The sequence below is a fragment of the Neovison vison genome, chromosome 1 (genome assembly GCF_020171115.1).
Source record: "Neovison vison isolate M4711 chromosome 1, ASM_NN_V1, whole genome shotgun sequence".
Lineage (NCBI taxonomy): Eukaryota > Metazoa > Chordata > Mammalia > Carnivora > Mustelidae > Neogale > Neogale vison.
The window spans coordinates 277,527,956-277,554,035 of record NC_058091.1 but is presented as its reverse complement, the minus strand read 5'-3'; the positions used below and the strand labels follow the sequence as shown (position 1 = coordinate 277,554,035).

The window sequence follows — 26,080 nt, the reverse complement described above, 5'->3', positions numbered from 1 at the left end:
CACTGAGCCACCCAGGTGCCCCAAGAGAGGTTGCTTTTTAAAGAAAAATAGCAAGAGGGGCGCCTGGGAACCACAGTTTAGAAATCTGAAAGAAAGGAAGACATGGTGGAAAGGTTCCTCCAAGCAGAAAGCTGTATGTTGTTTTAGATCCGGGAAGTAACAGGACAAAGGGACAGTTTGGGTCCTACGTACAAGTCAAGAAGATATTTAATACCTAAAACACAAAGGACCACTATGAAGACGTTCCAAGGCTCAGAAAACCAAAATATCAAGCCTACCTAGAACAGGGCTAGGAAATGGCATTTGACCTTAAAAAGAGGAAAGACGAAGTTGCTTGAAAAACCAAAACATATGAGCCATGGCAAAGGCTGACAACAAATATTTAGGAAAAAAGGATCTTCCATCTGGGTAACTGGACTTCATCTGTATTTGTTCTTCTCATTTATTTTGTCCTGAATTGTTCCTCTTTCATTTTAGGCAGAAACACGGGATTGGACCTGGCATCTTTCCTCTTAGCTCTCCTGCAAACATAGACTATTTCGAGGATTTGAAAAAACAAAGTAACCTCCAAGAAATTTAAAAAAGTAACCGCTAATAAAACAATCCTATTATTCACGGTACAATTCCTGATACACCTCTGTCAAAATTCCCCAGCATAAATGATTTTTCTTTAAGTCCTCATCCAAATCCATAGCAAGAGTTTAAAATTCATAGTGGTAACCCACATAATAAACTCAAAAAGGGAAAACAAACTTTTGATGGAACCTTGAGAAAATGAATTTATATTCACCAATTTTGGAGGATGGGGAGCAGCAAGATTAAGCAGATTTTTCACCTGCCCAAGGAGATCTAATGTCCTACAACTTGATAAATAATTGTAAAAATAGATGATCATATATAAAAGAGTACCAGCATCAAAGACCACCCATACTGAAAAGAATACCACCGGGCTTATCTATTCTATTTTAACACCCCATACACAACTGACAATTAAATCAAGCCTCTGCATTTTTAACTTAGCAGTTTATATTAGGTCCATCCTTACTTACTGACATACAATCTAATTAGTAAGAGGAAAAATTCACTGACACCTAAAACTATTTAGGAGGATTTTGGAAGAAAAAGAATACCAAAATAAGAGAAAGAGGCTTTATATTTATACCCCCAATTAAAAAAATACCATCACATTAAAGAACATGGCAGACCCCAAAAGAACTTGTTGGGATTGCTAATGGCAAAGTACAGAGAGAGAAAATATGTTATGTTCTACCCTCTTAGCTTATTACATATAGAATATTACCAACAACTATATCTACAACAATCTTGACCAGGCATTTTGGAGACTTACAAAAATGAAACAGAGAAATGCAAATGAAAAATACATTACTTTTTAATGCCAAAATAAGGTCTGCTTGGAAAACTTTAACCTGAGGTACAATCTGGATAGCCTAGGATCAGGTCAAGCAGATAATTTAAAGCTGTAAGGATTCCTGAATGAAAAAGGATATTTCACCCCTCCCACACACAAAATGTGTTCTTAAAATATGACCTATTCAAATATGGGTTGGAATCAGAGGCTTTCTAATATACTGGTTTGCTTTAGTGTTACTGTTCTCCCCTCCTCCAACCTCCAACTTCGGGTAAGACCTGGTTCTTACCCACTGCATGATCACCAACAGGAATATTTTTCATAAATATAACTGCAAAGGTTGGAAAGAGAATATTGTATCACTATGGTTTTGAGTATCCCTCTGGAATGAGCCACCATGGTTTATTCTGAGAAATCTCTCACTCTTTGTATAATGAGTCTGTCAAATGAATTTCTTTGATTAATTGATGCTGCTGTGCACAGACAGATCAATCTGTCTTCTTTTATTAGCAATGAGATTTTTTAAATCTACACATTAAATTGATAGATTTGATAACATCTTAATATTAGTTTTAACTGCTTACATATTTAATTTTAACAATTAAGCTACATATGATCATCCAGAAATTGGTATTTTTCTTTGTGAAGTCTTTCCCCAGTCACATTTATTTATTTTTTAAACCATGGATAGTAATAGCCTATTTAAAATAACTCTTTACTGGAAAACAATCCAAGAAAAGGACTTCTTGGAAGTTCTTCACAAAACTTTATTTTCAATTCTTTCGACCAGAGATATTTCTAACAGTACAGAATATTTTTAATAGTTTTACTGTGGTATAACTGACATATAATAAATGGCACATATTAAAATATACAATGTGATAAGTTTTGATACATATGCATCTGCGTAACCATGACCATAATCATTATAGTATGTGTATCTATCTATTAACTCCAAAATTTTCTCGTAACCCTTCAAATCCCTCCACTCCACACCCTCCAAGCCTCCTGTCCCTATTCCTCAGGCAATCCCTGAAACACTTTGTCACTAATTATTAGTTTGCATTTTCTAGTAATTCCTATAAATGGGAGAGAAGTTTACCGCAATATGGGAATACTACCTTATGGGTTCTATTTTGTCCTGCTTCTTTCAATTAGCATAATTACTTTGAGATTCATCCATATTATGGCATGTTCCTATAGTTCTTTCTTTTTTTATTGCTAAATACTATTTCCTTATATGGATGTCACATACGTTTATCCATTCACCATTAAGACATTTGCACTGTTTCCATTTTTCTTATTATAAAGTTGCCATGAACACTTAGGTACAGTATTTTGTGTAAACATAGGTTTTTGTTTCTCCAAGAGTGGAATGGCTTGATCCTAAGATTGGTTTGCATTTATCTTAAAAGGCTGCCAAACTGTTTTTCCAAGTGTTGTACCCATTTCACATTTCTACTGGCAGTGAATGAGATTCTAGTTCTTCTATATTCTTTGCAGAATACTTGGTATATTGAGGCTTTTAAAATTTAGACATTGTGTGTGGGGGGGGGTTAATTACTATTTCCCTAATAACTAATGATGGAGAGCATTTTTTGCATGTGCTTTATTTATCTTCTTTGATAAAGGATATGTTCAAAGCTTTTGCCCATTTTTGAAATGTTTTTCTTATTATTGAGTGTTCTTTATATATTTTGGATACAAGTTCTTTATCAGATACATGATTTCCAAACAACATTTACTGAGCCAATAAATGGCCTTTTCATTCTCCAGTAGTGTCTTTCCAAAAGCAGAAGTATTATGAAATCCAATTAACCAATTTATTCACGGGTCATACTTTTGGTGTCTTATCTAAGAAATCTTTGCCTAACCCCAGGTCACAGATCACCTTAAGTTTTCTTCCACAAGTTTTACAGTTTTAGGCTTTATATTTAGGTCTAGAATCTTTTTTAAAACATGGTATAAAGGTCAGGGTAAATTTTTTTTTTTTTTTTTAATTTAAAGGTTTGAGAGAGAGAGAGCATAAGCGAGCACAAGTGGGATGTGGGGGCAGAGGGTAAAAGGAGACCCAGACTCCCCACTGAACAGGGAACCCAAAGCAGGGCTTGATCATGTCCTGAGCTGAAGTAGACATTTAACTGACTGAGCCACCAAAGCGCCCAGTATTAGGGTAATTTTAAATCTTGTTTCATGTGTGGGTTTTGTTTTGTTTTGTTTTTTTGTTTTGTTTTGTCTCTCTGCTACTGATTCCTAATTTTGTTGGATTTTAGTCAGAAAACATACATGGTCATATATAAATTTTAGGGGTATTTTAAAAGAACATAACTTTTCTATTTGAGTGTAAAATTCTGTAATGATCAACTAGATCAAGTTTGTTAATTGACTATTTAAATCCTTTATATAATTTTATTTATTTGATCTACTGTCTTATAAAGGATGTATGGATAAATTCTTCTGATTGTGGATCTTTGTTGGCTTTTTCTTACATTTTTCTCTGTTTTAATTTTGTATAGTTCAGAATTATGTAAATAAATATATAAAGTTTCCTGATTACTCAGTTATCCTAATAGATCAACATGGAAAACTCTCTATTCTTCATGTTCTTTGTTTTGAATTTTGTCTCCCAGTACGTTCTTTTCAGTGGTTTTCAAGGATTTCATTTCTATCCCTTTATTTCTACCTTGCTGCGTTTTATTGTTGCAGAAGTATCTCTTAGAACCGATATAGTTGAATAGGTTTATAATCAGCTTTTATATCACTCATTTAAAAGGAGAATTTAATCTACTTACATTTATTTTGATTACTGATATATAGATGTTTTCTAGGTCTCATGACTATTAATTTTGCTATTTTTCCATTTTTGCATTTTGTTGAATTTATCAAATATCCTTAGCTTTCTATCTTTATAGTGTATTTTCTTAAATTTTATTTCCTAAAGAAAAATTCTCTTTGGGCACCTTGGTGTCTCAGTTTCTTAAGCAACTGCCTTCGGCTCAGGTCATGGTCCTAGAGTCCCGGGATAGAGTCCCGCATCAGGCTCCCAGCTCCATGAGGAGTCTGCTTTTCCCTCTGACCTTCTCGCCTCTCATGCTCTCTCTCAAGTTTAAAAAAAAAAAAAAAAATCTCATGGGGCACCTAGTGGCTCCGTCAGTTAAGTGTCTAACTTAAGCTTAGGTCATGATCTCAGGGTCCTGGGATCTAGCTCCATGTTGGGCTCCCTGCTCAGCAGGAAATCTGCTTTTCCCTTTCCCTAAAACCTGCCCCGCACTCACTCTCTCTCTCACTTTCAAATAAAATCTTTAAAAAAATTCTTATGAACAAAGTTCACACGAGAAAAAAAAATTCTACTTGATCCCAATGAACTCACTCCATTCCCTAAGGTAATTATTTTTTATATTAGCTGAATGTGTAAGTTTTCAGATTTTTAAAAAATTCATTCATGGAGATATCATCCTACTTTCACTGTTTTAGTATTTGCCCTTAATTTTTATTTTTTTAAAATTCTTTTTTAGGATTTTATTTATTTATTTGACAGAGATCACAAGTAGGCAGAGAGGCAGGCAGAGAGAGAGTGGGAAGGAGGGTCCCTGCCTGGCAGAGAGCCCGATGCGGGGCTCCATCCCAGGACCCTGGGACCATGACCTGAGTCGAAGGCAGAGGCTTTAACCCACTGAGCCACCCAGGTGCCCCTACCCTTAATTTTTAAAGATACATATTTAAATTTCAATCTTTCTTTTCATTATAATCTACAATCTAAAGAAAATATACTTTGATTCTCTCTACCTGACATCTCTCATGCTAAAATCAGAAATAACTCACTTGTGTGTTCCTGTGGTTAGAATTAATAATTTCTTTTTCTTCACAATATGCCTAGATTTACATCTTTTCTTAGCCTCAGAAGACCCATTAAATTTGAATAGTCTTTTTTCACATTTGAGGTTTTTCTATTTTCTTTGGTTACTTTAATCTCTACAGTTTCTCTTTACTCTCCCTTTCTACCTCTTAGAGGAATGTTAGAAGTTCTATTAACTATTCCTTTGGTCTTCTCAAATTTCTCTCATACTTTCAGAGTTGTCCTTTTGCAGGGTATTCTGAAAAAATTCCCTAGTTCAGTCCTTAGTTTTATTAATTTACATCTGAGATGTGTCAACAGATATGTCACTTTAAATTTTCATTTCCATTAGATTACTTTTCATGAATACAAAATCCATGTCTCTGAATGTCTTCTTCTGATCACTCTACTACCTCTAGGTCCTTAGATACTTTTTCTTTTGATGGGGTAAGTTTTGTTTGATGCTGCTGATTTCCCTCATACTGTGGTATGCTGTGATTATATACTTATCTTTTGCTTGAGAATCTATGTCTGCCAGCTCTTCTGTTTACCATTGCCTACTTTCAGTGATTAATAGGGACAGACAAGTGGCTTCTCTCCCGTATGTGTGGGCTTCCTAACCCACCTGGCAGTCAGTATATTACTAGGACACTGCCTTGGCCTGAGTCTAGCACACACTTCCAAGATTTAGTTTGTGGGTAAACACAGCTGTTATCCACTACTTAACACAAGGGGAGAAGAAAAATAAAAGAAAGGCATGGCTCCAGATGTAAAGCCCCAATTAATAACTCTGATAAACTCTCTGATTAATAATCCTGATATATTTTCCTTCTCCTTCATGTTTCCATGGCCTATATCTCAGTCTTTGTCATATTTCCTTTCTTCATTGTAGATTAAACCTGTGTTATAGATTTAATCTAAAAGCGTTGTCTGATTTTTGTCATTTTGTGAGATTTTGGCAAAGGAGAATACACATTAAAAAAAACCAACCTTCAATTTTCAGTCATAAGTATTATGTATTAGTGTATGTATTAAGAAGTGAACTTTATATGATAAATTCTTTACATTACTTCTCACAATGATGCCATAAAATATCAGTGAATTTCAAGTTTAAAATTTTCAAGCATTTTCAGTACAGAGCTTTTGGTAATACTTTGGACCTTAAGAAATTAAAACTAACACATTTACAATGCCTCAAAACAAATTTAACCAGTTCTATTTCGTTCAGTTCTAGGATAGGTCAGAGCAGCTACAAATATATTACCTCTTGAACAATTGTCAAGCTGTCATTCTAACTACAGAAATCTAGTAAAGCTGTTTAATCTTTTCTATGACCTTTCATAATCTTTATGGCCAATATTACTCTTCCATCAAAATAACCAAAGAAATGGGCTCATGACTGTATGCATGCACACGTGGGAATTATATGTGTAGGGGATGGCACCCAGTATTTATTAAGTATTCACTGAAATGAATTTAATACAAAACACCATTGTGCTTCTGAAGGGTCTAGCCTTACTCTAGTATCTTATAGCATAACTTGGCAAATCTCTCTCTAGCCTGGAACTGCAGGAATGTTTTATATCACAACATGATAAACTCTTAAGATTACAGTGTGTTTTTTCAATTATTTCTAACTTTATGGACTGGTATGTTAAACACTGCTAATAGGATTGAGTACAGGATGCAATTAAGATCATACTGAAAGGAGAAAGAGATATTACAGAGGAAAAGAATCTAGAAAAAAAACAGATGAGACAAGACAAGGAGTTGACAGTGGATATGGTTTATGGATGAAACAAAATTAGACCAAACCCACTGCCACTTCCATGACTTTTGTCCCAGATTGTTCCTAAACTGTCTTATCCTCTGCGAGGTCTCCTTTGTCCTTTCTAGATGATCCTAACAGCATCTCGCACTCAATCCTATTATAGTATTTCCCACACCAGACTGTAATGCCAGCACAGTGACAAGCGACTATTAGTTCATATTAGTAAATACCAACGATTTAGTATTAGTTGGTTATTTTGTGTATGTATAGCTGTTTCACACAAACACAAAAAGAAAACAGATTTACTGAAATGTCTACTCCACCAAAAAAAAAAAAAAAAGAAAGAAAGAAAGAAAAAAAAGAAGTAGTCCAGGTTAAACGAAAATAGAAAAATAAAGCATTATAATCATGCACAGTTGTTAAAAGATGGGCTCTATGGTTCTTTGGGGCCACAGTGAAGTAGATACTATGGGTTTCAAGATAAAAATAAACTAGTTCTATTGTATCAAACAGGAGAATGGTTATCAGCATCCTCAGCTGCTAGAAAAGCAAGCAGCCTTGGAAAAGTTAAGAGGCTTGCCCAGTGTGCCATGGCTTATTTTGATAGAGAAAAATACTGGTTTCTTGACTTGCAGTATTGTTGCTGCAATACCACGCTGAGACCAAATACACAATGAAAATTTGTTGCTATTATGGCAAACCCCTGGGAGAAACACAACTATCTATTCTCTTCTAAAGGTTAGGAAGCTCAGAACCCAGCGTGAACGTTCTGTGAGGAAGTTCGGTAGAGTTGGAAGATATGATACGACCTGACTACCCCAAACAGGAATCAATGGGTGAGGGAGCTACACTAGAGGCACATGAAACCCCTCTTTTCAAGGCACATGAAACCCCTCTTTTTAAGGTGGGGGCGGTCAAAAGGCCAGGACACTAGTTTCTTGAACATTGTGTGCATGTATGTGTGGTATATGTATTACAACTGTGTGTGTGTGTGTATCTCTGTATATTGTCTTAGAAGAATAAATTGTTAAGTATTATACAAAACTATGACTGGGAAGGCAAATTTTTAAAAAATTTCCTAGGGCATTTCTCCAGAAGAAAACAAAAATTAAGGTCAGGTCTGCATCAGCCAGTAACAGACTTCTGGGCCCCCAGATTCATTTATTTGGCTCGGCTGACTATTTGGCTCAGTTTTCCCTTAGCAAGTGTAAAAAACGCTTGAACACCACCACCCTGGGATTCTGTTCAACCAATTCAGATAGCTGCGGCCTTTCAACTCCCATCCAAGTGACTTGGCTTTATCCCAATATCATTTCCCCTAGTAGAGCCTAAGCCTAAGTGAGAAAGTACACAGCTCAGAGAGCCAGGAGTTAACTGGCTGTTCCCATTCCAGAAAGGTCTGGTTCTTCTCCTAGATAAGGAAACAATACTATATCAAGAAGTTTCTATCATTCAACGTATCACACTGGAACCACAACTATAAAAACAGAATTAGTGGAAATACCACTGTCTATCTTAAAGCATCTCTCGAGGAGCTTTAGGCAACTGCAGTTTTCTTTTCCAGCCCAATCCCTTGGGAAATAAGTAGTGATGATTTATTAAAACTTACATTTTGCAGATAAGAAAACAACAACAAGAAGTTCAAATGCACAGAGGGACAGAGCGCCTTGAGGCCACACTCTACTTGCTGAACCTCGCTTCTCCGTTATAATTCTATACATCAAATATGGAATATGTACACTTACTTGTGTGTGGCTGACTATAATTTAGCAGACAGCATGATTGTAAGGGATACTGTGGACCTGGCCTTCTTCAGGCCCCCACTCTGTAACGTCATGTTCCCTTGCCAGTGTCATGGTTTCTTGCCAACTCAATCCAGAGAATTCCATGTTTGGAGACATCTAAATGAGTTTCTGAATGGCAAGCTGTTCTCTCCTACACCACCAAGCAATATTTTAACTCCACTTGTCCCTTAAAGCAATGTGACAATAATGTCTTCCAGCCTACATATACTGTTTCTAATATTCAACCAATCTGTTGGTACAGTCTTGATTCCTCCCTCTGTCTGTTGGATGGTATGACTCTCAGAGGCAGTGACAGTAAATTCATAGGTATTTAGCTGGATTTTTTTTTTCTTAAACAGGAGGTGGTAGTGGGGCTATGGAGGCAATAATCATAGTATATGTAGAAGAGGGAGAACACATCAAGTGAAAGAGCTACTTTTCCTTCTGAATTAAGTTTTAATGTAAGATTCTAAAGGAAGAAAGCTTTATTTTGGTGAAAGACATCAAATGGCCTGGGTATAGAAAGCAGAAATTAAACAGATGAAGGCAGCAGTGCCCCCTGGGTTGCCTATCAAGAAATTTGCCCTGTACAGTTTCCGGAGAAATTAAGAAATGCAAATAACCTGGACAGATTAACAGCACCCGAAGATAACTAGCAGGATACAAAGAAACAGCACCTTTCCCTATGAGGAGGCGGTGTACTCCTTCAGGCAAACAAAGAAACAGGACAGAGTCAACATCTGTTTCATATAACAGCTTGGCTGCTGAAAGAAGCAACCTTTAAAAAAAATGGCTTAGCTGACAATCCTCAGAAATCATTCAATCACTATTGCAGGGGCTGAAGTAAATGGGTAAGGGAACACAACTTGCACTTTTCCACACGACCCTCACCACCTTCTGAAGAAGAAAAGTTGTCTTGTCTTTAGAGAGAAAAAAAAGTGCAAACAAAAATCTTCATGAACTTTCTTTCTGATTGACAACTAGCAGCAAGTACTGAAGCACAGAAGACAGCTTACTGCTTTTTAGCTTTTGCCTTTCTGAGTGTCAACGGGGAAGACAAGACTGCCAAAGAGTTGACTGGGTGGGGAAACGACTCAGACGTAACTCATTAGAATATCAGAGGGAGAAAACAAGTCATTTGACAAAACCAATTGCGGTTCCAGAATCCAGTCAAGGAAAGAAAAAGGAATATTATGAGGTCTGGATCTTCATCGATTCATGGTAACAAACCAAATGTGTTAAGAAATGAAAATTTCCTCTCTGGGCTCTATCGGTGTGCAAAGGCCATTTCAAAAGCAAGAGAAAACTATCTCCGAGTGCATCTGTAGATTTAAGAACTGGAAATTTCGGGACTCCTGGGTGGCTCAGTGGGTTAATGCCTCTGCCTTCGGCTCAGGTCATGATCCCAGGGTCCTGGGATCAAGTCCCGCATCGGGCTCTCTGCTCAGCGGGGAGCCTGCTTCCTCCTCTCTCTCTCTGCCTGCCTCTCTGCCTCCTCGTAATTTCTGTCTGTCAAATAAATAAATAAATCTTAAAAAAAAAAAAAAAGAACTGGAAATTTCTAAAATGAAAAATGACTGGAGCTGGAAGGTCACTGCAGCGGGACTGGTGCTTTCAACTCAGCTACACGGCAGATGCTTCATTCACCTTAGTACTGTGGCTACAATACACAAAGCCAAACAGAATGATAGCAATTAGGAGGCCTTATGATAGAAGAGATTTTTCAGGTGGAAACTGAAACCAGAGGGAAAGGTGATAAGGTACATGAGACAAAAACACTTAATATTAACACGTGTGTACTGCCAAAAACTATGCAAGGCTGCTAACCAGAAGACTTCAAGGAGGTCCCTTCCCTGAGACTTCTCAGTTTAAACAGGTTCGGCGCAGGGGGAGATCACCTTGTCCATAAGGAAGCAAGGCATGACCGCAAAGAGAAAAAGCAATCAGTATGTGACTTGGGTTATTTCGAGACACCCTGGGGAAAAGGCTTTATTGAAAGGTGTTTTTTGAGGGGGCGGGGGATGGAGGGGAAGGGTGTGATTACAATAGAAATCTTCCAAAAATGTTAGCTACGGGTCAGGTGATTTCTCAGTAGCTGCCTTAGGTTAATTTAGTCCTCACAATGGTTATATAATGCAGGAATTATTATTGCTACATTTTACAGATAAGGAAGCAGAGATCCAGGAAAATGGACTTGCCTAGAATCCTACGGAATCGTTGGGCTTCCTCTAATAGGAAGAAGGGAAATTCGCTGAAAGATTCATCCTTCTGTCTGGTCAGGATCCTGCTAGGTGTCTTGTACGACATCCAGAATAATAAACAGCACAAGACAAACAGAGTAATTAATTAAAACTAAAAAAGGATTTAGATTAGTTTCAACAAAAACCTCCCAAATGAAAGAATTTACAAGAAAAACAAATCCACTGAGCAATACTACAGAATGTCCTTTGAAGAGATCAGAAAAGCTGTGCTGGATGGTATTAAAAATCCCTTCAAGTATTGAGGGGATTAACCTAGGAATTCGTTCTAGGCCTGTAAATAGTAGTATTTGGCTTTCCTCAAGGAGAGAAGCACACAAGAGTCGCCCCTTGTGTCCAACAGCTCGCCTATGCAAGGACTGGGCATCTACCTGCCGCTATAACCACTTCCTAGAACTCAGCCTCGGGATGTGATACGTACTTAATAAATATCTGTTGAAATAAAAAGAATAAAAATATGAAAATGGTGTGTTCGTGCAAGCCTTGAGATAGACTGAAAAGTTGAGGTCACAAGTGATTCAGAAGCCAGGCTGGAAGAGATCGGAAGGGAAACAGGACTCTAACAGGGAGGGGCGTCAGAGCCCAAAGTGAACAAGAGTCTCACTTGAAAGTCAAAGAGAGAAAATGAATGACGAGGCAGCGGCAGGTAACACGTGGAAGCACTTCTCTTGCGCCAGGCATGGAATCAAGTGTTCCACGTAGAGAGTAACCGGTTAAGTGCTCAGATGCACACCGACTTCCTCCCAAAAGCCTTGATCAAGTCACTCAGTGCCTGGCTGTCCTGTGTCTCATCACCTGTGAGATAGTCATAGCACCTACCCATTAGGCACGAAGCTGCCAAAGTGAAATGAGAACTTCACTGGAGGGAGAAAAATGGGAATAAGCAAAAAGAGAAAAAACATTTAGAGTTCCAATTTCATGTAAATATAGGCGTCATCAGTGCAGCCTGGTGGGTGTGAGAGCTCAGTCAAGGACAGCAAGTCATTCTCAAAATAGTGAAAATGGACCCTGAACATATACCATCAGGCTGGGCTGATTAGGTCTATGTTTGCCTCATGTCTTACCGTGACCTTTACCCACCCACCCTCACAATTTCATTTTCCAAAATTTCATTGATTTCAAATGTTTGTTTTCATGAATGTCTCCATAATAAATAAAAAAAAAATCACGAGTTTCTTCAAGGCAAGGGATATATTTTAGGTATCTTTCATTCTCAGCTCCTAGAATCTTGCTTGATATACAATTGTGCTAGAACAACTGCATGAATGGTAGGAAAAGACCACATGAGAAAATCTGAGTGAAAATCTTAAGAGTTTTTGAGTGAAAGATATAGGAAACACTCTCCTAAGATAAAGTTGAGAACACAGAACTATGTGTGTATATGCTATGCATACAAGTTTTATATATGCACAGACACAAACATCTATCAGCTGTGTATGTAAACAAACTTTCTTAAGATCTCCCAATAGTGATTTTCATTTAACTCCACTGGTCAATGTTAATTCATTTCATTCCGTTTCTTACTAGATAAGGAATACAAGTTCATGCCTTGTATTTTGAACGAGTGAGATGTTTAACTTAAGGTTTAGAAGCAGGATGATGGAGAACCTTGGAACCAGCTGAAAGGGTTCCTCCTCCTGGCAGGGAGGTGCAGGGGTCATACCAATCTCCTGAATTAACCCTACCATAAACAGACCCATCTGGGCAACCCCTAAGCCAGCGACATCATGGCACTCAGTACTGCTAACTACTGTCTATCATCTTAAATTGCTCCCTTGATTTCAAAATTTTTCCCTGGATCACACAACCTGACTGGACTTCTGAGAAACCCTCTATTGTCACAAAGGGTTCGTATCTTCACATATCGATCCTAAAACACTCCACTCTTTCCTCTTGAAATTTTCAGTCAAGCTACCCCCTCTTAAGCAACTGGACTTCAGTTGGTTACAAATCTCCCTAAATGCCACATACGTGTGTATTATGTTCAGAAGAGTTTCTTACCACATAAGAGATACCCTGAATCCTAGGAAAGCTACACTCTTCCCATGGGTTAGCCTACTCTCCCTGCCTTCTTAGGTGAGACAGAGCCTAGTGTGCAATCCTCTTCCAGGCAGAGAAAGTCCTCAAAAAGTATTTATTAAATAAAGGACTTCGTGATATACAATTGTATATCAAGGAATCAACTCCCTCCATAGCTTGCCTTTGAGCATTCAACACAGGACACACAATGAGATTCTGCTCGGACAAATCACTTTCTCCTTGAAACGGTCTCTTGACGGAAAACAGAACGACTAAAAGCGAAGGGGTAGAATACCACATGCCAAACACATTCTCGTTTGCCTGGAACTCATGTACCTGTCCCAACCCTGGAAGTTTTAGCTTTTACCTGTATCTCAAACTATCACAGAATAACCATCACAGGAACCAAAATATTACCACCAAACTTTATGGTACCCTCTTTATTACAAAGGCCATTACTGCAACTGTTAGGGCAGAGGTTTTTCAGCAGAATTAAACCTTGTCTGGGATTAGACAGAACGCCTCCGTCCTGTAATTTTTCTTTTATTGTATTGAATTTCAGTGTAACAGTGGTACACAGTCCAGGCTACAAAAATTCCCTGAAGCCTTCACTTCAGTTGTCCAGACACATTCACTACCTGTATCATCTACCATCTATAATAAATGCCTTATCAACTAATCAACAGTTTCTTACACCTGGAGGGGGTTCAACAAAAGTATCTAGCCTAGTAGTAAAATCCTTAGTATCAAGGATTATATGATATCAAGGATTATATGAAGTATCAACCACATTGAAAACCAGTAAAATTCTCAAACCATACATTTCAATTCCATGGACTTTTACAATATATTCTCTGTAATTCTATGGTCACTGAGAAGCAGAGTCACTGGAAACCACAAAGTCGTATTAAAATATTCAACCTAAAAGAGCAGTCTTTTGAAAATTTTTATGCAGAAAAATTATTCCATGACAAGAACACTCATGCTTTAGAATTTTTATAGTCATTTGACAAAATCAAATGCCTTAATGGATAAACCAGAATTTTTCAACCATGGTTGATTTAAATATTAATGCTACGAAAGTCAAAGGTAGCTATAAAAAAAGACTGACAGGAGTAAACTTGTCCTAGATACAGCTCTCTAAAACACCTAAGAAGATGAGCTAATACATAAGGGAGATAAAAATAAGGTGGCATCAAACACTATTAAAATGGCATAGAGTTTGTGTTTCAATTGCATCAAGTTAAAAATAGGTCACTTTGAATGAACTTAGAAAAAAGTGGGGGAGAGGGGAGGTCAGTATCACAAAGTGATTAAAGAGATGGAAGAGAACTTTCTTCTAAGTCATTAAACTCACCAATATGATCCTGAACTTCACAGCACTTACCATTTTCCTGTGCCATTAGAGAATTTAGTAGGTTCACTGAATTGACTGATTTCTTTGTTAACCTATTTACATGGGTTAAGACCCTGACTGACATAAAACACAACCAAAAAATCCCAGACAGAGAGTGTAATGAAAGACTGAGTGATGTATAGTTTGGGGTACAGCCTATCCAATAAATGTGCTTGACCAGCAAAGAACCCATTGGCAAAGATTTATTATCGGAACAAATACATTCTAAAAAGATCTAATACAACGGTATGAATACAAACTACTCTAAAATACAGTTCTTTGCCCTCCATAATGCATGGCTTATCTTTCTATTATATGAAAACTCTCTTCCCAACTTTTTGATCAGGAATAAATTTTTTGAACAGATAAAACCAAAGAATATGTAGCATATGAAACAGAATCAACAGCATGGTTCTCTAATTTAAAAAAAAAAAGAAAAGAAAAGAAAAGAAAAGGTTTATTACTTAGAAGTCTTCAACAAACTTTAAAACATATAAGGAGAAAGACATATCTCTATTACCAAAGGAAAAGGTAAAAACGAATCACCTGCTAGAAGAACAATTTTTAAATTACATGTAACATTAATACCGAATTAGCACAAATTTAAGCCAGGCACAGAAAGGATTTTAAATATTATACCTCCAAGTTCCTTTACATTCAAGATGGCATTCTGGAATGGCACTGCTTTTATACTAAAACCTAAAATTAAAAAACAAAAACATAAAAAAGGAATTAGCATCTTTTCTTTTAAAAATACATAAAATGCTCAAAGCCTTTTTAAGGCTGATTAAGAGCCACTTTTTATAGCCTGTTATTTATGCCAGAAATAATTCAAGATACATTGATAACACATTATCTTCTTCAAATCTCAAAACACTGTTGTTTGTTACAGCAAAATCTAACCTTTTTTCAAAATACTGCCCTATTCTTTAATATGTTATATCACCTGTAAATTTTATCAGCTGTGAGAAAGACATCTGGAAGTACAGAGAAACTTCAAAGAAAATATTAGATCTGTGAGGACCTTTGCATCTAATTCCTAAAGTTAATTGTCTCTCACATTGAACTCAGCAACTCTAGAGATTAAGGTACCTAAATTATAACCACATTATATTAGAGTTACATAGGATTTATGTCAGAATTTTAAGAACATGGTTAATATCATACATATATTTTTCTTAAAAGTTAATCGTAATTGTCTACTTATGCATAATCATTTTATAATACGCACAGTAAGTGATTTCTATTAAAATATACTCAGAGTATAGTTTTCTTAATTATATATTTAGGACTTAACTATTATCATTCAAGTCATGATTGACTTCAACATATCTGGTTCACAGGTTTTAGTATAAAAGCTTAGCAGGTGGAACACACATACTTATATACCTACACACATACACCAACAAACACACTATTTCTGGAAGAATCCACAAGAAACAAACTAGTGAGGATCCCTGGGACAGATGGGGATGTGGAGGTCTTTAAGATTCCTTTTATTTCATTTGAATGTTTTTGCTATCTACAAGGACTTTTTAAACTAAAAGCCATAATTTTTAAAAAGTTAATTTATTCGGTAATTTCTAACCACTCGGTCTAAGGTCTTAACACATCAGTATGTGCAATTTGAAGATAATTTCTTAGAAAAGAGATAATGACTTAACAGTATCAGATACAGAAATACTTTAATTTGAAAGAAGTCATAAAACTATGATAGGTGCCTGGAAAGGTAAAAAAGATACACGGTTTGCTGTGGATAAGAGCAATTCTTCTGCATGGTTCTGCGTTACTGTATGAAAACAGAAGTCAATATGTATCTTTTTCTATTCTGCCCCATTACTACCTCTCTTTTGCTATATGTTGTCCTAGCACTTTAAAATTCTATACAGTATCTTCCACTTAAGGCCGTGAATATCACCTAATGGTTAAAAAGGGACTTTGGAGTCAGAACCAGGTTCAAATCAGCTCTGTGACTGTAGCCTACTAGCCTTGGCTTTCGTCAGCTATAAAATGGGAATGATAGAATCTGATAGCTTCTACCTCATGTAGTTATAAAAATGATAAAATTATATATTATGTTTATCACAGTGCCTGACACAAATAAGCATACAATATGTGATTGTTAGCATTCTCCCATCCAAGTACTAACCAGGTCCGACCCTGCTTAGCTTCCGAGATCAGACGAGATTGGGTGCGTTGAGGGTGGTATGGCCGTAGACATTGTTAGCATTCTCTATCCACTGGTTGTGTATTGATGATTTCATCATCAGCTATGCATGTCTCTTGCTTGCCTCAATAATATATAGTACATAGATACACATATAGATACATATATGTATCTATATACTATATATATAGGGTATATAGTATATATTTCTCTTAAGAGAAATCCTGGGGGCTTATTTACTAATCTACTTAACTAGAGCTACAGATATTACCACTGAATGAAAAGTACCATTATTAGAGTGACGAAAGTGTGAAGTCGAAATTTCTGGTCTAGGATGTGAATGTTCACTGGGCCCTCTATGGCTCATCCCAAACACAGCCCTCCCATGTGGGTTGTATGCAGACTGACACAGTCACCACAGCGTTACAGTTAATGGTGTGTGCAGTCACTGAATCTTAGTAAAACAGCAGAAGGAATGAGGAGGCAGTCCCATGTGGCTGAAGCACTGGCATGTACGTGGGCCTGCAGAAAAGCCTCTCCAGGTGTCTGGCCTCTGGGAAATTAAGGAGAGTCAGTGCCAATCACAATATTCCTGCTGGCACCGAAATCTGCCTGCAGGAGACGTGGATGTCTAGAATGTATCTACCTACCTCACAGGGGTGTCATATGAATTAAAAGGCAATGATTGTGAAATTCTGAAAACGAAAAGCTCTATGCAAATGTTCAGTAGTCTATCAGTGGCTATGTTCAGGATAACTCAAGTATGGATTTTCCAGAGAGATGAGACAGGCCCCAATTTTGAAAAAGACACAGTTATGGAGCACACCAGCAATATTTAATTTGCTGTGAATCTTAAAAGCTGACAATATGCAGGTGCCCAAGGAAAGGAACAGCCTTTCAGAAATTGCTGCACCCATATGCAAAACATGACTTTCGAAATTTATAATCCAACAGGCAGATTATATCATTGTTACCCTCTTTAATCCTCAGAGATATAATAAATTGACTGCAAAAATGTCCTCAAATGTTCATGCTAAGCAAAGTAACCTAGCAATGTTATTTATGGGCATATAAATGTTTCTGCAGAATACGCATGTTTTCTCTCCAAATAGAACATGTGTGGCTAGATTTATACTGCAAACGTATATACAGTCTTCCATTTTGCTGTCTTCATATTTTTACAGTAGAGCTGTGGTAATGAATGTTCAGAGGACAAAGCCTACATAATCAGTCCAGAAAATAAGAAAAGATGTACTACACATGGAAGAGAAACAATTTTAAAAAAAATTTTTTTTAGTCATTCTAAATGTTTGCAAGGATTAAGAAGATTTAAAATTTAAAGCCACACTTTCAGTTCACCAAAAGGGTAACCAAGAAGGGTGACTATCAGATCAACTCTATTTATTCTTTTACATTGGGTTGGATGAAGTCAAAGGGTGGGGGGAATATTAATATTTAGTAGAGATACAAAGGTCAAACCATCAAAATACTTTGAGGAATAAAAACCACCAGGAGAGCATGAGCTCCAAAGAAAGAAAACCTGGGTTCCAATTCTGGCTCTACCATTATCAACTAAAGAAGTTACTTAACCCCTCTATGCCTCAGTTTCCTCAACTGTAAATGAGAACAGATGGTACCCAGTGCTATCAAGCGTTTAGTAAATAAAACTACAATTTCAAAATATGAACAGTCACCAATTGACTACTAGAGGCTTTAAATTTCTCCCAGTCAAGATCACAGGTGGTCTCAAGGTCTTTTACATGACAAAAGCAGTGGTAAAAATTAAACATACAGAACTGAAAACATTCGAGGACTATTATAAACTACACATCTGGTGCCTTCCAGAGCATTTCCTTTCCCTCTTTCCTCTCTCCTAATTCCAGTCAACAAAGCTTGTTGATTCCATCTACAAAACAGTTCTCAAATAGGTCCACTTCTCTCCATAACCTTGACCAAGCTGCCACCACCATCTGGACACCTTTAAGAGCCTCCTAATTCAACGCTTTGCATCTACCGGTGGCCTGCTCAGTCACCTCCACACATCAGCAGAAGTGATCATCTTGAAATTCACATCTGTTCACATCACTCCCTCCAGCTAAAACCTTCAGGTAGCATCTCACTACTCAGGCTATAGTTCAAAACACCTACTGAGGCTCGACCTGTCTGGTTCTTCTTTCCTTTTCCAGGTTTATTTTGTATCATTTCCCCTCATTTTCATCTTTGGTTCCTAAAACAAGCTACGTCCTTTCTAGCTCAGGGCCTCTGCACATTCGGCTCCGTTAGTACCCTTTGCCCCTCTGGCAAACTCTTCATCCTTCAGCTGTGGTTTTAACTTCACTTCATCAGGCAAGCCTTCCACGGTGTTCTTGACATAGGCTGATTTGGCAGGATCCATGTTCTTTCAGTATTCAGTACTTCTATGTAATTTTCTATGTAATTATCTATCAGTTTCTTTGTTTTAGGCCTGTTCCTCCGTTAGAGGCACATTAACATGATCTCAGTATTTCTTTAAAGATCTTTGTTTTTATTTATTTCCTGATTTAACTGTCAGAACAATCCTAACACCAGTACTACTGTTGAGGAGGAAAGTGAGCCAGAAGGCCTAGGTGCCCTGCCAAGACTACTAAGTACTATCTTCAAAACTTCACCCCAGGCCTTGTGACCAAAGCTCTACACCTCCTCTGGATACCAACAACCTGACTGACTCACAGGTCTCTGTCCAATGTTGAACTAAATACTGGTGAAACTGATGGTCAAAATACAACCCTCTATTCTGCCGTGTTATAAATAAAGCAATAGGAAGAACCAAAGTTAAGTGTTCTTGGGGCCACACTACAATGCCTTATTAATGGAAAATAATAAAAATAGCTTTTTTGAGTTCAGAAAGTACTTTTTCATCAGCATTAACAAAACCAGGAACTTAGGAGGGGAGAGAAAAGGTCCAACTTGGCCGTGACACTAGGCTTGATCACTCTTCCTTGTCCGCAAAGCAGGCAAGCTCTGATACTCTGCAAAGGTGGTCACTGTGCTGATGTCCTTGAAGTCCTAGCCACAGCTCTCAGACTCACCAGCCACATTTTTCCTTGACCTTGAATCCCTTCCATCTGCAAAATGAGTGGACTAGATAAGCTCCTTGAGGTTTCCTCCAGCATTAGTATTCCATTATTTATATTAAACAAGAAAGAGGAAATAACAGTTACAACGGAGTCAATCATCAATGGCCTCTAGTATTTGGCTGAAAGCCTTGTGGGCAGGTCTCCCCAGACCCCATTCAAACAAGCTGATGGCTGAAGCCTAAGTTACGCAGTCATTTTTTCCTGGCCTCTCTAAGCTACATTAGTAAGACTGAAATCTCCCCTAAGATTTAACCCCACAAATTTTAATAAATATATGACTTAGTAATGCTTTGGGGAAATAATTGTTTGCATAGACTTTCAGTTTTTGTCTTTTAGTCCTCAAATGCAGAAAAACCTGTGATACGAGGGAGATGGATGGGACATTTTTTTTTTTTTTTTGCAGTGAAAGCATTCCCGGAATTGTAACAAAATTAGTTTGGGGAGTGAGGCTGGTCTATTTTTACTCATTGTGTGGAACACATGAGTATCTTATTTGGATCTACAGCCCAACTACCCTCCCAACCCGCCAACACACAGGTCTGCACACTTGCACATGGACACATAGTGTGTACTTCTGAAATTCTTGGATCACTTTAACAACTGCTAAAGGCAAAGGCATTCCACAGATCTGGTGGCTTTGACCTAGACCAGGGCATGATTTACGCCATGGTAATTTTGTGACATTTGGACAATTCTTCCAGTATAGTGAGATTCTTCTAAATGTGATTTCGGTCTCCTAAAAACAAATTTAATCCACTGGCATTGATTAAACAATCCTTTAGCAGATAACAAAATTGGATTTTCTAACTTGTTTCTCTTGGTGACTTAACACATATGCAGCAAATACTTAAGTTTCTAAAAATACTTCATTCAATTTTTCATGGACGTTTTCCACATTTCTGTCAAATTTTCATGATCTTTTTCTATTTTAACTACCACTCGACTGTTTCCAAGTGAAGTAGTAAGTATCAGTAGAAGAGATCTTCAACCTTTTTCAATTCCAGGTGCTAAGCTTTCTCCAGTTTACACCGCTGTATTATCTCAAGCCTTTAAACTCCATTCTTCCAGTTCAGAGTCTCTGTGTAATCAACAAGTTAACAACCCTTTTATCAACAAATTCCTCATGCATCTCCAGTCAAGGAATTCACTCAGGACAGAGATCACTTTTGTTTCTCCACCAAGGTGCAAGCTTTCCAATCGCTCTCTGGAGGGTTTCTTGGCCCTTTAAGTTTTGACAACTTAAGCATCTTCTAAAAATTATGTCAAAGGTAAAAGATTGCTGAAGTTAACCATCCAATAAAGTTTGGACTCCCTTTGCTTCTGAAGAAAGAGAAGACATTCCTGTCTTGCTAAAATTGGATGGACATAATCTTTCTTGTTATGCTTTTATTTTAAGAAACAAATTCTCAAAGGTAAATTCTCTTTTCAGCCGTTTCCAACTCTTCCAACAAATATTTTACTTTTAATTGGCTTGCTATCAAAGCATTATAATGAAACAATTTAAAATAACAAAATTTCACATATAATTCATCCATATCAGAGCACAGCTATTTTTACATGTTCTTTTCTTGCTTTTCATTCAAAGGCACAGTTCAATTTTGAAACAAACATAAATATTTTTTTTCGACAGAAGACTTGTTCTCTAATCTATAATCTTTTCAGTGGAGGTACTACAATTTAATTAATAGACTCCCTTGCTATAGGAAGTTTAGAGTTTTAATTATACAAGTGTTATAAAGAATCACTTTGTGAGTATTGTTTCTTTGATATTACATACTTAAATTCTCAGTGGCATAATTGCTAGGTAGAAAGATGTTAATCTTTTGGCAACCTTTGATTTATATGAATAATTGCTTTTCAAGAAAAAGGACAATCCCAATCCCAATCCCACCACTAATGCATACTACCACAATCTTACCAAGTGCTGGGTCTCATCAGAGAGCAAAACCAATACTGGTAGATTCGAGTTTAAAATTAACATGTTTCTGGTTTATTCTCTAGTCAAGTTGAATTTCTGGCCAAGTGGAACCTTTCCCACTTACTTCTTTGCCATTAATTCTTTTTATGAAATTATCTTTTAATTCATTTATCGATTGCCTTCTAGGTACTATTTGTAAATACAATTTAATTCCCCAAGTGGGCCAGCCATAAACTCTAATACTTGTTACAAATATTTCTCAACAGCATTGTTTCCTTTTTTTTTTTCCTTATAAACACTGTCTTGTTTATAAACATTTAGAGTTGCTGGAAAACGGAGTTGGTGCCCTTGGTCCCTTCCTTCGTGCGTCATCCCCTCAGCCTCCTGCAGCTGTTCTTCCATCTTCCACATTAAATGTTCACATGCACGGGGGCTTTCTCACTTCATTTTTTCCTCTAGTTATTTTCTCTTACCGTTAGGCTCTGTCATTTATCTTAGGACCTTCCTTCCACCTCCTCTGTTCTTCAATTATACACACACACACACACACACACACACACACACCCTGATCTAAACAAACAAACAGAGACCCAGGAAGTAGGTCTGAACACACCAGTTATGCTTATCTGGAACTCCAGGGGGGACTGTTTTTTTCGGGTCCACTGAACTTACAATCAGCCTGTTTGGCTCTTCTCTGCTGCCTTTCTACCCCGCCTTCCCTTGTCATCACTAATTATTTTCTCCATCCTCTCACCCCCCTTCATTAGCTACAGTGAACACACGAGACTCAACCCATAAGCATCTACCCCTTCCCTCCTCTACCCTTCCTCAGGCCTCCCTTTCCCAAGCCAGTCCTTCCTTTATCATGATGGAGCCCCTTCACTTAGTCATGTGGAACCTCAGCTTTGTTAAGAAAGTCTTCTCTAGGTGCCAACATTTTCTTGTACTTTTCCGTCCTCCTTAAGCTAGCCAACAGAACTTTTCCTTTCCCTAACAGCGCCAACCAGGACAAGCATGTGTTCTTTATAATGCTTTTGGACCATGTTACCATAGCCTTAATAATTTCCCACCTGAGGTTGTGGCATCTGCTTACACACGGACCTCTGCATTTCCATTTATCAATTTTCAGAGAGTCCAGTAATCAAGCTTAATAAATTCAATTCCTGGCTGACGTTTGTCCATCACACTCTTCCTGCTTCTATTCTTACAAATATTCTCCACATTAATGATCAAAGTATCCTCCAAATCTTCAGATCTCCAAGATTACCAGCTCTAATTCACATCTGCAGTCTCTAATTCACGAATATAAAGTTGTAGATTGCATCGAATTTCTACATAGATGACTGTGTCATTTGCAAATAAAGATAGCTCTATTTATTTCTTTCCAATCTGGAAGCCTTTTCTTTTTCTCGCCTAATGCCTGTTAGAGTATCTGCTACAATGTTGAATCAAAGTGTTGAGAAGTGTCTTCTTATTTTGATCTGAGCAGGAAAGAAGTCTTTCATCATTATGAATGCTCTAGGGGTTTTCACAGATGCCCTTTAACAGTTGTAAAAATTCCCTTTTGTTGGTATTCTGTAGTTTTATCAGAAATTGAGGGGTTTTGTATCTGAATCATTTTTTAAATTTGATATTATGAATTAAACTTTGTGGGTTTTTGAGTGTGAAATCAATCCTGCATTCCTAAGATAAATGCCACTTTGTAATATACTAGATCTGCTAAATTTATACTTTTTGCATCTGTATTCACGAGAGGTATTGCTATGTAGTTTTTTTGTAATGTCTTTGTATGGTTCTGGCATTAAAACTTACTGGTCTTGGGCACCTGGGTGGCTCAGTGGGTTGAGCCACTGCCTTTGGCTCAGGTCATGATCTCAGGGTCCTGAGATCGAGTCCCACATCAGGCTCTCTGCTCAGCGGGGGAGGCTGCTTCTTCCTCTCTCTCTCTCTCTCTCTGCCTGCCTCTCTGCCTACTTGTGATCTCTCTCTGTCAAATAAATAAATAAAGTCTTTAAAATTTAAAAAAAAAAATTTAAAAAAACCTTACTGGTCTTACAAGTTTTCCCCCCTCTTCAAATTTCTGGGAGGTATTATGTAGCATTGGCATTATTTTTTCATTAAAATTTGATAGAATTTACCAGTGCAGCTGACTAGATTTCGAGTTTTCTTTTTAACTATGACTTCACTTCCATTAAACACAGATCTGAGTTTTCTATATCTTCTTAAATGAGCTTTGATGGTTTGTCTTTCAAGGAATTTTTCCATTTAAATTGCCAAATTTATTGGCATAACATGGTTTATACTAGTCTATTACCCTTTTAATTTTTTAAAAAATATTTCATTTATTTGACAGACAGAGATCACAAGTAGGCAGAGAAGCAGGCAGGAGAGGAAGAGAGAGAGAGAGAGAAGCAGGTTCCCCGCTGAGCAGAAAGCCCAAAGCGGGGCTCCATCCCAGGACCCTGAGATCATGACCTGAGCCGAAGGCAGAGGCTTTAACCCACTGAGCCACTCAGGTGTCCCATACCCTTTTAATTTTTATAAAATCTCTATTTATATAACTCCTCTTCATTCCTGATACCAGTGTCTCAATATTTTTTCCTGATCTATTTGAGTAGAACTGAAAATTTCATTCATATTCTCAAAGAACCAGGGTTTGGTTTCAATTATTTTCTCTGTTCTTCTTTTTCACTGAGTTCGACTTTACTTTGGTCTTTAGTATTTCTTTTCTTCTGCTTTACTTTGTTTTTAATACACTCTTCTTTTTTAATTCATTAAAGTAGTAACTGAGATCACTGATTTGAGGCTCTTCTTTTCTAACGTAGGTGTTTAGTGCTGTAAGTTTCCTCTAAAGTCCTGCTTCAGAGGCATCCCACAAATTCTGCTGTGTTCTATGTTCACTCACTGAAAAATGCTTTATAATTTCCCTTTGGGTTCTTCTTTGATCCACGGGTTATTTAGAAGTGACTTGGTATCCAAATATTTGGGGATTTCCTGAGAAATCCTCCTGTTATATTGATTTCTAATTCAATTCCGCTGTGATCTAAGAACATATTTAGTAAGACTTGAATCTCTTTAAATTTATTGAGACTTGTTGTATGTCCTCAAATACGGTCTAATTTTCCACTTGCACTTGAGAAGAATGCCTTCTACTGTCAGAATGTTTTATAAATGTTAATCAAGTCAAGTTGGCTGATAACACTTTTCAAGTCTACTCTATCTTGGCTAATTTTCTTCTTACATGTTGTCAGTAATTGAGAGTATTAAAATCTGACATGTGCGTTTGTCGATTTCCCTTTAAAGTTCCATCAGTTTTTACTTTGTGTATTTAACGCTGTTAACAGTTATGTAAATGTTTAGTACTTCTATGTTCTCTTGATTAAATGATCCCATTATAAAATGAACTTCTTTATTCCCAGCATTATCCTTTGCTCTAATATCTACCTCTTCTGAGAACATAGCCACGCCAACTTTCCTTTATAGCCTGATACTTCTTTTCCCAACCTATTTGTGTCTTTATATAGATTTGTTTCAAGTCAGCATAGAATTGGGTCCTATTTGTCATTTAGTTCTGTTTATTTAATCTGTTATTACTCTTAGTCCCTTAATTGAGTCTAGACCATTTACATTTAATTTGCTTTTTGATGGTTAGGTTTGAGTGTATCACCCTGGTACCTGTTTTCTATGTAGTCCATCTATTCTTGTTCTTTCTCTTTCTGCCTTTTTTGGATAATTTTTGGTAATTCCATCTTACCTCATTTGTTGCCTTACTGGCTATCACTCTGTTATTTTAGTAGTTGCTTTAGGGTTATAGCACATCTCTTATCACAGTCTATTGTATCTTCAAGCGTTATTATAAGCACTCCACATATAAGAACCCTACAATAGTATATTTCTTTTTCCAATATGACTTTTATGCCATTATTTTCTTGCATTTTACTTTATGTATAGTATAAACCCCTATTTTTTAAAACAATTATAAAGAGATTTAAATAAGAACTAAATCTTATATAATTACCCCTCTAGTCACCATTTCTGTACTTTCCATTTCTTTGTGTAAATCCAGATTACCATCTGGAATCAATTTTCTTCTGCCTGAAGGACTTCTTTTAACACTTTTTTTAATCCTGGAAATAGTACAACAAAAGTATAATAAAAAGGTATAATGAAAAGTCTTTAATTATCTTTTTCCAAGATATTTTTGCTGGGTATAGGTTGATAATTTTTTTCCCCTTAGAATTTTAATGATGTTGCTCCACAGTCTTGTTTGTACTGTTTCCAGGGAAAAAACTGGAATCTGATGTCATTCTTACTATGGTTCCTTTGTTCATTATCTGCTTTCTAAGATTTTCTTTGTTTTATCCAAAGTTCTTTAGAGAAACAGACCAATAAGAAATATATATATATATATATTCATATATATGTATGAAATTGTTCACAGCCTATA

The 26,080-nt window shown here is 36.9% G+C and overlaps 1 protein-coding gene across 1 annotated transcript in view; it reads right to left on the bottom strand.

The window, feature by feature from the left end:
• The window catches only part of ARL15 (ADP ribosylation factor like GTPase 15), a 394,558-nt gene that overhangs the window by 224,013 nt on the left and 144,465 nt on the right, over positions 1-26,080 (bottom strand). Inside the window, exon 3 of the mRNA XM_044231975.1 lies at positions 15,072-15,131. Within this exon, the coding sequence (XP_044087910.1) occupies positions 15,072-15,131 (60 nt within the window). The remainder of the gene's footprint in view (positions 1-15,071; positions 15,132-26,080) is intronic.